This window comes from Rhinoderma darwinii, chromosome 7 (assembly GCF_050947455.1).
Source record: "Rhinoderma darwinii isolate aRhiDar2 chromosome 7, aRhiDar2.hap1, whole genome shotgun sequence".
NCBI lineage: Eukaryota > Metazoa > Chordata > Amphibia > Anura > Rhinodermatidae > Rhinoderma > Rhinoderma darwinii.
Genome location: NC_134693.1, coordinates 81,394,164 through 81,409,895, shown reverse-complemented (window position 1 = coordinate 81,409,895; position 15,732 = coordinate 81,394,164). Strand labels below are relative to the sequence as shown.

General features: G+C 49.1%; 1 protein-coding gene across 1 annotated transcript in view; it reads right to left on the bottom strand.

Annotated features, from left to right (window-relative positions):
• FAM234B (family with sequence similarity 234 member B) overlaps nucleotides 1-15,732 on the bottom strand; it is a 156,112-nt gene that overhangs the window by 76,465 nt on the left and 63,915 nt on the right. Inside the window, exon 4 of the mRNA XM_075833616.1 lies at nucleotides 15,413-15,601. Coding sequence (XP_075689731.1) covers nucleotides 15,413-15,601 — 189 coding nt within the window. The remainder of the gene's footprint in view (nucleotides 1-15,412; nucleotides 15,602-15,732) is intronic.

Sequence of the window (15,732 nt, the reverse complement as noted above, 5' to 3'; positions counted from 1 at the left end):
TGAAGATACGACTCTCTCAAGACATATCATAGAATTTCATGGGGGTAACCCTAAGCTGCTTAAATTTTGGGGCATTATCCAAATCAAAATGGGTCCCAGAGCGGGTAATCTAGACCGTAGACTCTTGCAAGAAGAGGCGCGGTGGATTCACCGCCTTAACACTATGTCCCCTTCAAGTCTGAACGAGGGCTTTACCTTCAGTGCGTTTCTTTGACCTTACAGTAATAAATTGATATTTCACTTTTTGCTCTATCTCCATCTTTACTAATAAGTATTTGGAGAGATTTATATATGTATAAAAAACTATCATACAACTGTATACCTGTTACATACCGAATGATTTATATATACGTTAAGACTTTCTCAAATAAAATAATGACCATGTACATCAAAATGTCATGGTCTAGATACTATGAATTTGACCACATAGTGGTAGCGGCTTGTTGTCACTGACATGATATATCTATCTTCGGGCCCTAGATATCTGTCAGATGTACTGTATATTCTCATCTGGGGATTCCTTGAGTAGTGTCAGGGCTCTTGACTAGTTCCTTCATATATATGATCAATTTTGCTATCTAAATACTCACCATATTCGATTATCTCAGTAATGCGCATGCGCCTCTCCTCAGCGATGCTCCGAACATCAATTTGGATTAATCAACCTACCAATGTGCAGACCTTGGTCTGTAATTTATTCTTCAGTGTAAGTGCTGGTAATTTCATTTATGTACCTATGGCTTTGGTGAAAAAGTACATAAGGTCCTTTTTTTATTATTAAACGTAATCGCCGTATTTCATCGTTCATTGGTACTAATCTCATCACTTTAAACACTTACTGCACTCTATATAGCCATCGGCCTGTCTATCCCTGCTTTCCTCTAAACCCCCACATCCCAATAATGTACATATGCCGGTACCTGTCAGACCGGTGATGATAGAGACTTGTACCTTTAACTAACTGGTTAAGTCCTGGGTTGATAAAGTGAACCTGCTGGCACTAAGTTGGAAATTGCTCATTGGCGCATGCGCCGGAAACCTTACTTGAAAAGTCACGGCCGGGGAGATGCTAATTGCACTAAGTCCCCTTTTTACCGTTATACGCATGCGCCGCTTCCTGTTCTTTATTGGTGCATCTTATCTTAATGTCCATTCGCCGGTCGGCTACAGCTGAGATGCCGTCGTGCCTTTCTCACTGCCATTGGCTGTCTGTCCCGGCACACCCCCAGATACGTCATCTGACATGTCTATATCAGGATCCCTTTCCTTCCGCGCCGCCATTAGCCCCGTGTAACCCTGAGGACGCTACTCAGTAGCGAAACATGTCGGGGGGGCTGTTAAGATTTTAAACACCTACCGCTGACCGGACCTACTGTTTATATACGGGGTAGATTGGGACAGGGAGGGGGTGGATTGGGACGGGGACAGGCCAAAGGGCAGGGACAGGGCCAAAAAAATCTGTCTGATCACAAAAAAATTTAAAAGAAAGGTGATCAGACAGAAGCAGCAAAAGGGATTTCTTATTTTTTACACAGTAGTGCAGGACACACTACAAATACCGGTAAATCCGCAGCAGACACTCTCTCAACCGCTCTGCACGCTGCCTCAAACTGGAATCAAACTGGCATCACTGCCACCTCCCTAGGTGACGTTGGTGGCGATGGGTGTTGTCTTAGACAGCATCAATCGTCACTGTCTAACTGTGCCCTGTGACTCCAGGGCGCAGTTTTAACAAAAATCCCTGCTATTGGCCGGTCAGAATTGACTGGCCATTAGCAGCGATCGCCGATGCGGGGGGCCAAAACGGCACCCTGGGCTAGTAGTAGAGATGCCCTGCTGTCATGGACAGCAGCCATCTTTACTTTGTCATTGTGCAATTAGCACCGATGACCGTTTCCCGTTGCGCAGTACCTATACGGCCCTGTACAGCAGTCTGCTTGGAGCAAGGGAGCAGAGTGCAACAGACACACTGAAGCGGAACGCTGGAGAGGAGAACGACGAAGCCACAGGACAGGGGTGACTGGTGAGTACACAGATTAAACTATTTAGTGCCTGGGAACACGAGCATTTCTAAATTCATAAAATAAATTACATTATTTTATGGTTTTAGAAATTCTTGTGTCTCCAGGCACATTCTTTTTGAAGCACCCACCCCCCCCCCACCCCGTGCCCCCCCCCCCTCTCTGGACTGCTGTAACTTCTGGTAGGAGAGGGAGAATAGTGGTAATAAAAAATACCCACAATTCTCCATTAAACATCTATCTAATCTATATGTCTGTCTGTGTCTGTCTGTCTGTCTATCACATATTTCTATCTATCTTATATCTATCTATCTTATATCTATCTATCTTATATCTATCTATCTCATATCTGTCTCCTATCTATCTATCTATCTATCTAAGAATGGTAGAAGGCTGCAATACTGTGTCGATTCACAGTGAGCAAGTAGAAAAGAAGGGGAAGCACTACTCGTACGGCTGGGGTCCCAGGAGTTGTACCCCGACCGATCAGCTATTGATGGCCTGTCCTGAGGATGGGCCATCAATGTTTAGGGACTGGAAAACCCCTTTAAAGCAACCACATGTATCTCCTACATGTGATCTATAGTGGTCTGCCCACTGGGACCCCCCCAGCGTTGAGAACGGGTGACCGAAATTCCCCCGAAGTGCTCCATGATGACGAAGCCCTGATGCACTTGCTCGACCATTGCACTATTCATGTTTATGGAGGAGCCATCCCATACAAATGAATGGAGCGCTGGCCACTTCGGGGGACTTTCGGTCCACAGTTCTTATCGCTGGGGGCCAGAGTGGTCGGACCCCCAGCGATCACACACTGTGGATAGAGTATGCATGTGTTTGTGGGAAAACCCCTTTAATTTGTAATATATGACGTTTCAGAAGTTCATTGACATCTAGTTTATATTGCGGCACAGGGGAGCAGACTGAAGACTGCTGTAGGTGAGTATAAGAGTTTTTATTCTTCATATTACTAACTTTATTTTTTTGTTTTGCAGGTTCCGCTGGACTGTTTGGACTACATCGTAGATTCGCTGGACTACTGTAATGGCAGGAAGGAGGTGAAGGGAAAGTGAGCCCTAATCTACCCACCACCCTGTCCCTGCCTACTTGCAACGACCCGCCCTAGGCGACAGGGTACAACTGGGCGGCGGTCCCTACGCTGTCTAAGTGCACGGGAGAACAAACAGGGAACACGCAAGGGAAGGGGCAGTAGCCCACGGAACGCCGCGAGGAAACGGAGCGGTGAACGAATAGTCAGGACCAGGATGAAGTGGAGTATACCAACGTGAGCACGGAGAAGGAAGCAAGCCAGGGGCAAAGCGAAGCAGGTAAAGCGGAACTGCAGCAAGGCAGAAGCACGGCAGAAGCAGGCTGGAGCAAGCAGCAGTGGGGCCAGGAATCCAGAAGAATTACAAGCACTGAGGAAGAGAACACGGCAGGTAATAAAGGACAGGGGGCGGAGCTAACTCCGACTGACCAGGCCGCGATAGGCTCTCCCACTCCTGAGCCTGCCACCCTGGTTGGTGGGAGACGGTGTCAGTCTAACAGGTCTGGCCTCAGGTGTGGATTGATTAATCCCAGGAGTATACCTAGACGTAGTACCTGGCAGATCCCTAACAGTACTCCCCCTTTTATGAGGGGCCACCGGACCCTTACTAAGAGGACCAGGTTTAGTAGGGAAGAGAAGGTGGAACCTCCTGATCAATACCCCAGAGTGAACATCACGGGCAGGTACCCAAGTCCTCTCCTCCGGCCCGTATCCTCTCCAATGGACCAGGTACTGGAGGGAGCCCTGGACCATCCTACTGTCCATAATCTTGGCCACCTCGAATTCCACCCCCTCAGGGGTGAGAACGGGAACAGGAGGTTTCCTCGAGGGGGACCAGGACGGGGAGCAGCGTTTGAGGAGGGAGGCATGGAAGACGTCATGTATGCGAAAGGATGGGGGCAGCTCCAGACGGAAGGATACAGGGTTGAGGACTTCAATGATCTTATAAGGTCCAATAAATCGGGGAGCAAACTTCCTGGACGGGACCTTAAGGCGCAAGTTCCTGGACGACAACCAGACCAAATCCCCGACGACAAACCGGGGGTTAGCAGAACGTCTAGTATCAGCCTGAATCTTTTGTGCGCTCTGGGACGCCTCTAGGTTCTTCTGAACCTGGGCCCAGACTGTGCACAGTTCCCGATGAACATCCTCTACCTCAGGATTATTGGAACAACCAGGGGAAACGGAGGAGTACCTTGGGTTAAACCCAAAATTACAGAAAAACGGGGAGACCCCTGACGAGTTACTGACCCGGTTATTCAGGGAAAATTCAGCAAGGGGAAGGAATGAGACTCAATCGAATTGACAGTCAGAGATGAAACACCTTAAATATTGTTCCAGGGATTGGTTAGTCCTTTCCGTTTGGCCATTAGTTTCGGGATGGAAGGCGGAGGAGAAGGACAGATCAATCTCCAACTTTTTACAAAAAGCTCTCCAAAATAAGGAAACAAATTGTACCCCTCTGTCAGAAACGATATTGACTGGGGCCCCATGGAGACGCAGGATGTGTTTCACAAACAAAGAAGCTAACGTCTTGGCGTTAGGTAGCTTCTTAAGGGGCACAAAGTGGCACATCTTGCTGAAGCGGTCTACTACCACCCACACCACCGACTTGCCCTGAGATGGGGGCAAATCGGTGATAAAATCCATGGAGATATGGGTCCAAGGTCTCTGGGGAATGGGCAAGGAACGTAGTAGGCCCGCAGGTCGGGACCTAGAGGTTTTTGACCTAGCGCAAACCTCACAAGCGGCGACGTAAGCCCTAACGTCTTTAGGCAACCCAGGCTACCAATAGTTTCTGGTAATGAGGTGTTTGGTGCCCAAGATGCCAGGATGACCAGATAGAGCGGAGTCATGGTTTTCCCTGAGTACCCTTAGCCGGTATTGCAGGGGAACAAACAGTTTGTCCCCAGGGACGTTCCCGGGAGCTGAACCCTGATCAGCCGCAATATCAGAAGCTAAATCAGAATCCGTGGCAGAAACGATTATACCAGGGGGTAAAATACAAGCAGGATCCTTCTCGGAAGGAGGATTGGCCATGAAACTACGTGACAGAGCATCAGCCTTAATATTCTTGGACCCAGCCCTATAGGTAACCAAGAAATTAAATCTGGTAAAGAATAGTGCCCACCGAGCTTGTCTAGGATTAAGCCTCCGGGCCGATTCTAGGAAAACCAGATTCTTGTTGTAACGGCAGGGGGTAGGGAGACGGACAAGTGAGCCCTAATCTACCCGCCACTCTGTCCCTGCCTACTTGCAACGACCCGCCCTAGGCGACGGGGTACAACTGGGCGGCGGTCCCTGCGCTCAGTAAGTGCACGACAAACACGACAAACATACAAGGAACACAAGCAAGGAAAAGGGGCCGTTGCCCACGGCAACACCGTGAGCAACCAGAGTGGTGAACGAGCCGAGTCAAGCCAGGAGTGTGCGAGGTACAAAACGAACAGCAGAAGAGTAGTCGGTAAGCCAGGGTCGGTATGGAGCAGGATCAAAAATAGCAGGAGCTGTAGCTGGGCCAGGAACCACAAGGAAGGAAACCAAAGCAATAACAAGCACCGAGGGACAGGAAGTGCAGGCTTAAATAGACCGAGGGCGGGAGCTAGCTGAGTCTGGCCAGGTTACGATAGGCTCTCCCACTCCTAAGCCTGCCAGCCTGAATGGTGGAAGCAGGAGTCAGTCTCAGGGATGTATTCTCAGGTGCTGACTGATTAGTTCTGGGAGTTAACCCAGCAGTGCCTGGCAGATCCTTTACAGTACCCCCCCTTTTATGAGGGGCCACCGGACCCTTTCTAAGTGGACCTGGCTTACTGGGGAAACGCAGGTGGAACCTCCTGACCAATACCCCAGCGTGAACATCCCGGGCGGGTACCCAAGTCCTCTCCTCGGGCCCGTATCCTCTCCAATGGACCAGGTACTGGAGGGAGCCTTGGACCATCTTGCTGTCCACAATCCTGGCCACCTCGAATTCCACCCCCTCAGGGGTGAGGATGGGAACAGGAGGTCTCCTCGAGGGAGCCAAGGACGGGGAGCAGCGTTTGAGGAGGGAGGCATGAAACACGTCGTGTATCCGAAAAGACGGGGGTAACTCCAGCCGGAAGGAGACAGGATTGAGGACCTCAATGACCTTATACGGCCCAATAAACCGGGGAGCAAACTTCTTGGACGGAACCTTGAGACGCAAGTTCCTAGACGACAACCACACCAGATCCCCGACCATAAACAGGGGGTTAGCAGAACGTTTTTTATCAGCCTGAGTTTTTTGTACGCTCTGGGACACCTCTAGGTTTTTCTGAACCTGGGCCCAGACTGTGCACAGTTCCCGATGAACGACCTCTACCTCAGGATTGTTGGAACTACCAGGTGAAACGGAGGAGAACCGTGGATTAAACCCAAAATTACAAAAAAAAGGAGAGACCCCAGACGAGTTACTGACCCGGTTATTAAGGGAAAATTCGGCGAGGGGAATGAAAGAGACCCAATCAAATTGACAGTCAGAGACAAAACACCTTAAGTATTGTTCTAGGGACTGATTAGTCCTCTCCGTTTGGCCATTGGTTTCAGGATGGAAGGCAGAGGAGAAGGACAGATCAATCCCCAACTTCATACAGAAGGCTCTCCAAAACAATGAAACAAATTGTACCCCTCTGTCCGAAACAATATTGACAGGGACCCCATGGAGACGCAGGATGTGTTTGACAAACAAGGTAGCCAACGTTTTGGCGTTGGGTAGTTTCTTGAGGGGCACAAAGTGGCACATCTTACTGAAGCGGTCCACCACCACCCACACCACCGACTTGCCTTGGGATGGAGGCAAATCGGTGATAAAATCCATGGAGATATGTGTCCAAGGTCTCTGGGGAATGGGCAACGAACGCAGTAAGCCCGCTGGTCGGGACCTGGGAGTCTTGGACCTAGCACAAACCTCACAAGCGGCGACGTAGGCCTTAACGTCTTTAGGCAACCCAGGCCACCAATAATTTCTGGTAATGAGGTGTTTGGTACCCAGGATGCCTGGATGGCCAGATAGTGCGGAGTCATGATTTTCCCTAAGTACTCTTAGCCGGAATTGCAGGGGAACAAACAGCTTGTTCTCAGGAAGGTTCCCGGGAGCTGCACCTTGATCAGCAGCAATTTCAGAAACTAAATCAGAATCGATCGAGGAAATGATTATACCTGGAGGCAAAATACAAGCAGGATCTTCCTCCGAAGGAGGGCTGGCCATGAAGCTACGCGACAGTGCATCAGCCTTAATATTTTTAGACCCAGCCCTATAGGTAACCAAAAAATTGAATCTGGTAAAAAATAACGCCCATCGAGCTTGTCTCGGGTTTAGCCTCCGGGCAGATTCTAGGAACACCAGATTCTTGTGGTCGGTAAGGACCGTTACCTGGTGCCTAGCCCCCTCCAGGAAGTGGCGCCACTCTTCAAATGCCCATTTAATGGCTAAGAGTTCGCGGTTGCCAATATCATAGTTACTTTCAGTTGGCGAAAACTTCCTGGAGAAGTAGGCACAGGGGCGGAGATGGGTGAGGGACCTGGTACCCTGGGACAAGACAGCACCCACTCCCACCTCAGATGCGTCAACTTCCACGATAAATGGCTCCATTTGGTTGGGCTGAACCAGCACCGGGGCCGAGACAAAGCACTTCTTAAGGACCTCAAAAGCCTGGACAGCCTCAGGAGGCCAGTGGAGGAGATCAGCACCTTTGCGAGTGAGGTCCGTAAGGGGCTTAGCGATGACCGAGAAGTTAGCAATAAATCTCCTGTAATAATTAGCAAATCCCAAAAAACACTGTAACGCCTTCAGGGAGGCAGGTTGGACCCATTCCGCCACAGCCTGAACCTTGGCGGGGTCCATGCGGAATTCATGAGGAGTGAGGATTTGACCCAAAAATGGAATCTCCTGTACCCCAAACACACATTTTTCGGTTTTGGCAAACAGTTTATTTTCCCGAAGGACCTGGAGCACCTTCCTGACATGCTCCACGTGGGAGGACCAGTCCTTGGAAAACACCAGTATGTCATCAAGGTACACTACCAGAAAAATCCCCAGGTAATTTCTCAAAATCTCATTTATGAAATTCTGGAAGACCGCAGGGGCATTACACAACCCAAAGGGCATGACGAGGTATTCGAAATGGCCTTCGGGCGTGTTAAACGCAGTCTTCCACTCATCCCCCTCTTTGATGCGAATAAGGTTATACGCCCCCCGTAGATCCAATTTAGAAAACCATTGGGCCCCCTGAACCTGATTAAAGAGATCAGGAATCAAAGGAAGGGGATACTGGTTCCTTACCGTGACCTTATTCAGGCTACGGTAGTCAATGCATGGCCTAAGACCACCATCCTTCTTCCCCACGAAGAAGAAGCCAGCACCTACCGGAGAAGAAGAGGGACGAATGTAACCCTTGGCCAGGGATTCCTGGATATACACTCTCATAGCTTCACGTTCGGGACAAGAAAGATTAAATATCCTACCCTTAGGAAGCTTAGCTCCTGGTACCAATTCGATAGCGCAATCGTATTCTCTATGAGGAGGTAACACTTCGGAGGCCTCCCTAGAGAAAACATCAGCGAAGTCCTGAACAAACTCGGGTAGCGTATTCGCCTCCTTAGGGGGAGAAATAGAATTAACAGAAAAACATGACGTACAACATTCATTACCCCATTTGGTTAGCTCCCCAGTATTCCAGTCAAACGTAGGATTATGCAACTGCAACCAGGGAAGACCTAGCACCAAATCGTACGATAATCCCTGCATCAACAGTACAGAGCATTGCTCCAAATGCATGGAGCCAACAAGGAGTTCAAAAACAGGGGTATGCTGTGTAAAATAACCATTAGCAAGAGGAGTGGCGTCGATACCCACTACCGGGACAGGTTTAGGCAAATCAATAAGAGGCATAGCAAGGGACATAGCAAATTCCACAGACATGATATTAGTAGAGGACCCTGAATCCACGAAAGCACTGCCGGTAGCAGACCTACCACCAAAAGAGACCTGAAAGGGAAGCAAGATCTTAGTACGTTTCATATTTACGGGAAATACCTGTGCGCCCAAGTGACCTCCCCGATGATCACTTAGACGCGGAAGTTCTCTGGCTGCAACCTTACGCTTAGGACAGTTGTTCACTTGATGCTTGTCGTCCCCACAGTAGAAGCAGAGACCATTCTTCCTGCGGAATTCTCTACGTTGTTGGGGGGACACGGAGGCCCCGAGTTGCATAGGTATCTCTGAATCTTTCGGGGAGGAACGAAGCAACGGAGCTTCGGGAGGCATCATGGGGGAGTCGGAGGAGAAAACACATAAACGTTCACGTTGTCGTTCCCTGAGACGTCGGTCAAGTCGTATCGCTAAAGCCATAACCTGGTCTAGGGAGTCACAAGAGGGATAGCTAACTAGCAGGTCTTTCAGGGCATTCGACAGACCCAACCTAAACTGGCACCTTAAGGCAGGGTCATTCCACCGAGAAGCTACGCACCACTTCCGAAAGTCAGAGCAATACTCCTCAACAGGTCTCTTACCCTGACTTAAGGTCACCAGCTGACTCTCGGCAAAGGCAGTCCTGTCAGTCTCGTCATAAATAAGTCCGAGAGCAGAAAAGAAACAATCAACGGAGGAAAGTTCAGGGGCGTCAGGAGCCAAGGAGAAGGCCCACTCTTGGGGCCCTTCCTGGAGCCGGGACATAATTATACCCACCCGCTGGCTCTCAGAACCTGAGGAATGAGGCTTTAAACGAAAGTAAAGCCTACAACTCTCCCGAAAGGAGAGAAAAGTCCTCCGGTCCCCTGAGAACCGGTCGGGCAACTTGAGGTGGGGTTCAAGAGGTGCGGTGCGGGGAACTACCAGGGTAGCATCAGGCTGGTTGACCCTCTGAGCCAGGGCCTGGACCTGTAGGGAGAGACCCTGCATTTGCTGAGCCAGGGTCTCACGGGGATCCATAGTGGTGTCAGGGACCAGGGGTAGACTAGGTATGGGCTTGTTATTATGTAACGGCAGGGGGTAGGGAGACGGACAAGTGAGCCCTAATCTACCCGCCACTCTGTCCCTGCCTACTTGCAACGACCCGCCCTAGGCGACGGGGTACAACTGGGCGGCGGTCCCTGCGCTCAGTAAGTGCACGACAAACACGACAAACATACAAGGAACACAAGCAAGGAAAAGGGGCCGTTGCCCACGGCAACACCGTGAGCAACCAGAGTGGTGAACGAGCCGAGTCAAGCCAGGAGTGTGCGAGGTACAAAACGAACAGCAGAAGAGTAGTCGGTAAGCCAGGGTCGGTATGGAGCAGGATCAAAAATAGCAGGAGCTGTAGCTGGGCCAGGAACCACAAGGAAGGAAACCAAAGCAATAACAAGCACCGAGGGACAGGAAGTGCAGGCTTAAATAGACCGAGGGCGGGAGCTAGCTGAGTCTGGCCAGGTTACGATAGGCTCTCCCACTCCTAAGCCTGCCAGCCTGAATGGTGGAAGCAGGAGTCAGTCTCAGGGATGTATTCTCAGGTGCTGACTGATTAGTTCTGGGAGTTAACCCAGCAGTGCCTGGCAGATCCTTTACACTTGTGATCCGTAAGGACCGTTACCTGGTGTCTGGCCCCCTCCAGGAAGTGCCGCCACTCTTCAAAAGCCCATTTAATGGCTAGAAGTTCGCGGTTGCCAATATCATAGTTACTCTCCGTGGGCGAAAACTTCCTAGAGAAGTAAGCACAGGGGCGGAGATGGGTGAGGGAGCTGGTACCCTGGGACAAGACGGCCCCCACTCCCACCTCGGATGCGTCAACCTCCACAATAAATGGCTCCTCTTGGTTGGGCTGAATCAGCACGGGGGCCGAGAGAAAGCACTTCTTGAGGGTCTCAAAGGCCTGGACGGCCTCAGGGGGCCAATGGAGGACATCAGCACCCTTGCGAGTAAGGTCCGTAAGAGGCTTAGCGACGACCGAGAAGTTGGCAATAAATCTCCTGTAATAGTTGGCGAACCCTAAAAAACACTGTAACGCCTTAAGGGAGGCAGGTTGGACCCATTCCACCACAGCCTGAACCTTGGCAGGGTCCATGCGGAATTCATGAGGAGTGAGGATTTGCCCTAAAAATGGTATCTCCTGTACCCCAAAGACACATTTTTCAGTCTTAGCAAACAGATTATTCTCCCGAAGGACCTGGAGCACCTTTCTGACATGCTCCACATGGGAGGACCAGTCCTTGGAAAACACCAGTATGTCATCAAGGTACACAACAAGAAAATTACCCAGGTAATCTCTCAGGATTTCATTAATAAAGTTCTGGAAGACAGCAGGGGCATTACACAACCCAAAGGGCATGACCAGGTATTCGAAATGACCCTCGGGTGTGTTGAACGCCGTTTTCCACTCATCCCCCTCTTTGATGCGGATAAGGTTATATGCCCCCCGTAGATCGAACTTAGAAAACCATTGGGCTCCCTGAACCTGATTAATAAGATCCGGAATCAAAGGAAGTGGGTACTGGTTCCTTACGGTGACCTTATTCAGGTTACGATAATCAATGCACGGCCTAAGACCACCATCCTTCTTCCCCACGAAGAAGAAGCCAGCACCTACAGGAGAAGTCGAGGGGCGAATGAAACCCTTGGCCAGGCATTCTTGGATATACACCCTCATAGCTTCACGTTCAGGACATGAAAGATTAAATATGCTACCCTTAGGAAGCTTGGCACCAGGCACCAAATCGATGGCGCAATCGTAATCTCTATGGGGGGGGCAACACCTCGGAGGCCTCCTTAGAAAACACATCGGCGAAGTCCTGAACAAACTCAGGAAGCGTGTTTACCTCCTCCCGGGGAGAAATAGAGTTAACAGAAAGACATGACATAAGACATTCATTACCCCATTTGGTAAGCTCCCCAGTATTCCAAATCAAACGTGGGATTATGCAACTGCAACCAGGGAAGACCTAATACCAGATCAGACGATAATCCCTGCATCACCAGTACAGAGCACTGCTCCAAATGCATGGAGCCAACCAGGAGTTCAAAAACAGGAGTATGCTGACTAAAATAACCATTAGCAAGGGGGGTTGAGTCGATACCTACTACAGGGATAGGATAAGGTAAATCAATAAAAGGCATCTTTAGAGACATAGCAAATTCCACAGACATGATATTAGCAGATGAGCCAGAATCCACGAAAGCACTGCCCGTGGCAGACCGGCCAGCAAACGAGACCTGAAAGGGAAGCAAAATTTTATTGCGTTTCACATTAACGGGAAATACCTGTGCGCCCAAGTGACCTCCCCGATGATCACTTAGGCGTGGAAGTTTTCCGGCTTTTTATTCTTGCGCCTGGGACAGGTGTTCAGTAGATGCTTGTCGTCCCCACAGTAGAAGCAGAGACCATTCATTCTGCGAAACTCCCTACGTTGTCGAGGGGACATGGAGGCCCCGAGTTGCATAGGTACCTCCGAGTCCTCCGTGGAGGGGCGAGGGGACGGGACCTCGGGGGGGATCGCAGAAAAGTCTGAGGGGAGCACATTGAAACGTTCAAGCTGACGTTCCCTGAGACGTTGGTCAAGTCGTACTGCTAGGGCCATAACCTGGTCAAGGGAGTCAGAAGAGGGGTAGCTAACCAGCAGATCCTTCAGGGCGTCAGATAATCCTAACCTAAACTGGCACCTTAGGGCCGGATCGTTCCACCGAGAAGCTACGCACCACTTTCTAAAATCAGAACAGTATTCCTCAACCGGTCTCCTACCCTGACGTAAGGTCACCAGCTGACTCTCGGCTAAAGCAGTCCTGTCAGTCTCGTCGTAAATGAGTCCGAGGGCAGAGAAAAAACGATCAACAGAGGAAAGTTCAGGGGCGTCAGGAGCCAAGGAGAAGGCCCACTCTTGGGGCCCTTCCTGGAGTCGGGATATGATGATACCCACCCGCTGGTTCTCGGAACCTGAGGAGTGGGGTTTTAGGCGGAAATACAGTCTGCAACTCTCCCGGAAGGAGAGAAACGTCTTACGGTCCCCTGAGAACCGGTCAGGTAACTTGAGGTCGGGTTCTAGAGGTGAGGTGAGGGGTACTACTAAGGCAGCGTCACCCTGGTTGACCCTCTTAGTAGCGGAACTGCAGCAAGGCAGAAGCACGGCAGAAGCAGGCTGGAGCAAGCAGCAGTGGGGCCAGGAATCCAGAAGAATTACAAGCACTGAGGAAGAGAACACGGCAGGTAATAAAGGACAGGGGACGGAGCTAACTCCGACTGACCAGGCCGCGATAGGCTCTCCCACTCCTGAGCCTGCCACCCTGGTTGGTGGGAGACGGTGTCAGTCTAACAGGTCTGGCCTCAGGTGTGGATTGATTAATCCCAGGAGTATACCTAGACGTATTACCTGGCAGATCCCTAACAACTACTTAGATAATTTACGCTTTTTTAAAAAGAGTCAAAGAGGGTGTGTGGGGGAGTTCTTATTTCAATAAAAAAATATTTTCTTATGTCTCGGTTTTGTTTTTTCAATACTTTATTAGCGCCTTGGTAATGGCAGCTGTCTGACACCGTCCATTACTAAAGTGGGGCTTAGTGTTAGCCGGTAAAAAGGCTGCAACTAACCCCCCATTATTACCCGGGACCCACCAGCACCAGGGGTATCGGGAAGAGCCGGGTACGATCCAGTACCTGACCATCTGTAGTGATGGTCTGGTACTGGGGTGGCCGCAGGCTGGTATTATTAGGCAGTTAAAGCCCAAAAACAGTGAGCCTTCCCACCCTGGTAATGCTAGGCTGCTGCTGCTTTATTGTATCTGGCTGGTTATAAAAATGGGGGGGGACCCCACGTTGTTTTTTTTAAAAAAAACAAAACAAAGAATTGAAGAAAACCATGTGGGCCCCCTCTTTTTTTCCTAACCAGCCCGATACAAAAAAGCAGCCACTCCCTAGCATTACCATGGTGGGAAGGGCAACAGTTTTTGGCCCTTCCCAGCCTAATAGTACCAGCCTGCGGCTGCCCCAGTGCCCGACCATCACTACAAATGTTCGCGTACTGGATCATACCAGGGCTCTTCCCGATACCCCTGGTGGCGGTGGGTACCGGGGTAATAATGGGGGGTTAGTTACAGCCTTTTTACAGGCTAACACTAAGCGCCACCTTAGTATTGGATGACAGCGGCTATTACTAAGGTGCTAAGAAAGTATTAAAAAAACAGAGACATAAGAAAATATACTTTTTATTGAAATAAAAATTCCCCACAAGATCCTCTTTGACCATTTTATTTGACAAAACTGCAGATCATCGCAGTAGTACAACGAATCTACAACGTACTCCAAACAGTTCAGCGAAATCCTGCAAAACCAAAAAAAAAAGTTTGTAGTATGACAAATAAAAAAACTTCTTATCTCCAGCGACTTCGGGTCTTCTCCCCTACGCTGCAATAGAAACTAGACGTGATTGAAAAATAATTTCCCTTCATGTAACTCTGCTACCTGTCAATTGAAAAGTCGTCCACCACAGGGTCTCCCTCTTGACTTTCATTGTTCTCAGCCTTTTGGTTTGTTCTGCAGCTGCTGCCGCCGTGATGAGCAAATATTATACCCAAGATAGGAAAAGTAACACAAAGACGATATAACCGGATCCATAATATCTGATATACAGATAGTCTAGAGATCCGCAGTGACAATGTGCGCGTGTTATTTGCAGAAGGATCTGGCCGTGATTTGATGTGTTTATGTGGAATATTGGGCGTGGTTAGGGGGCAAGGCTTAAAAATGTCCCTCTTTTCCGAATTCAAAAGTTGGGAGGTATGCTGACTATAAGCAATGTCAGATTTCAAATATATAGAGATTGAATCTGCAGGAAACGAACCATGAGGCCAGGGCTACATGGCCATCTCCATTGTGCGCTTTCTCAAGAATCAATCCTTTTTCGACCCAATAATAGTCCATGGAAAATTGCAGCAGTGTGGTTGCCTTCATTTCTTTTAGATGGGGTTCAAGTCAGATGCAATAATTCAAACACCTTGTGATACTTAATTCATTATCATATTTTACAAAATAATACATTGAGATTTTATTTTGCCTGACAAAAAACTACTAAGCCTAAAAGTCTCCTTCCGGATTTTTTAAAGCAAAAAAGGTTTTTGAGGCGTTTTCTTTTTACATTAAGCAACAGTATAAACCACTGAAAATGAATAGTATATTTATTTTCCACCTCCACTTATTTAAATGGAGGTTAAGTAGAGGGATCCGCGCCAAGATAGGGCACGGAAAAAAGACATCCAGAAAAAAAAAAGCGTCTGCCTCCTATTGGACTCAATAGAGGGAAGTTTGGTGTGTTCAGATCAGTGCAAAAAATTGCTGTGTGAACTGGGCCTTAAAGCAAAACCTACCTGTGGATGCAGAGATCAAGCTTAGTAGCTTGTAAATTCCAGTTAGAAGACATGTGTCATTCTGTTCAGGTTTTATAACCACCTGTCCACATTGAATACTCCGGAGATACTCCTGGGTGTGCCTGCTCCACAAGACACTCCCACTATTACCAGAGAGAACAGAAAGAAAAGGAGGCTGCTTCACCATATCTGCAAAGTATAATATATATATGAAAAAAGGGGCATAGTTGACATTCCACTAAAAGAAGCATTAAAATATATTTAAAGTGGTTGTCCCAACTGGAAATGCCCTCTTTATGCCATGGGGCATATAGATGTCA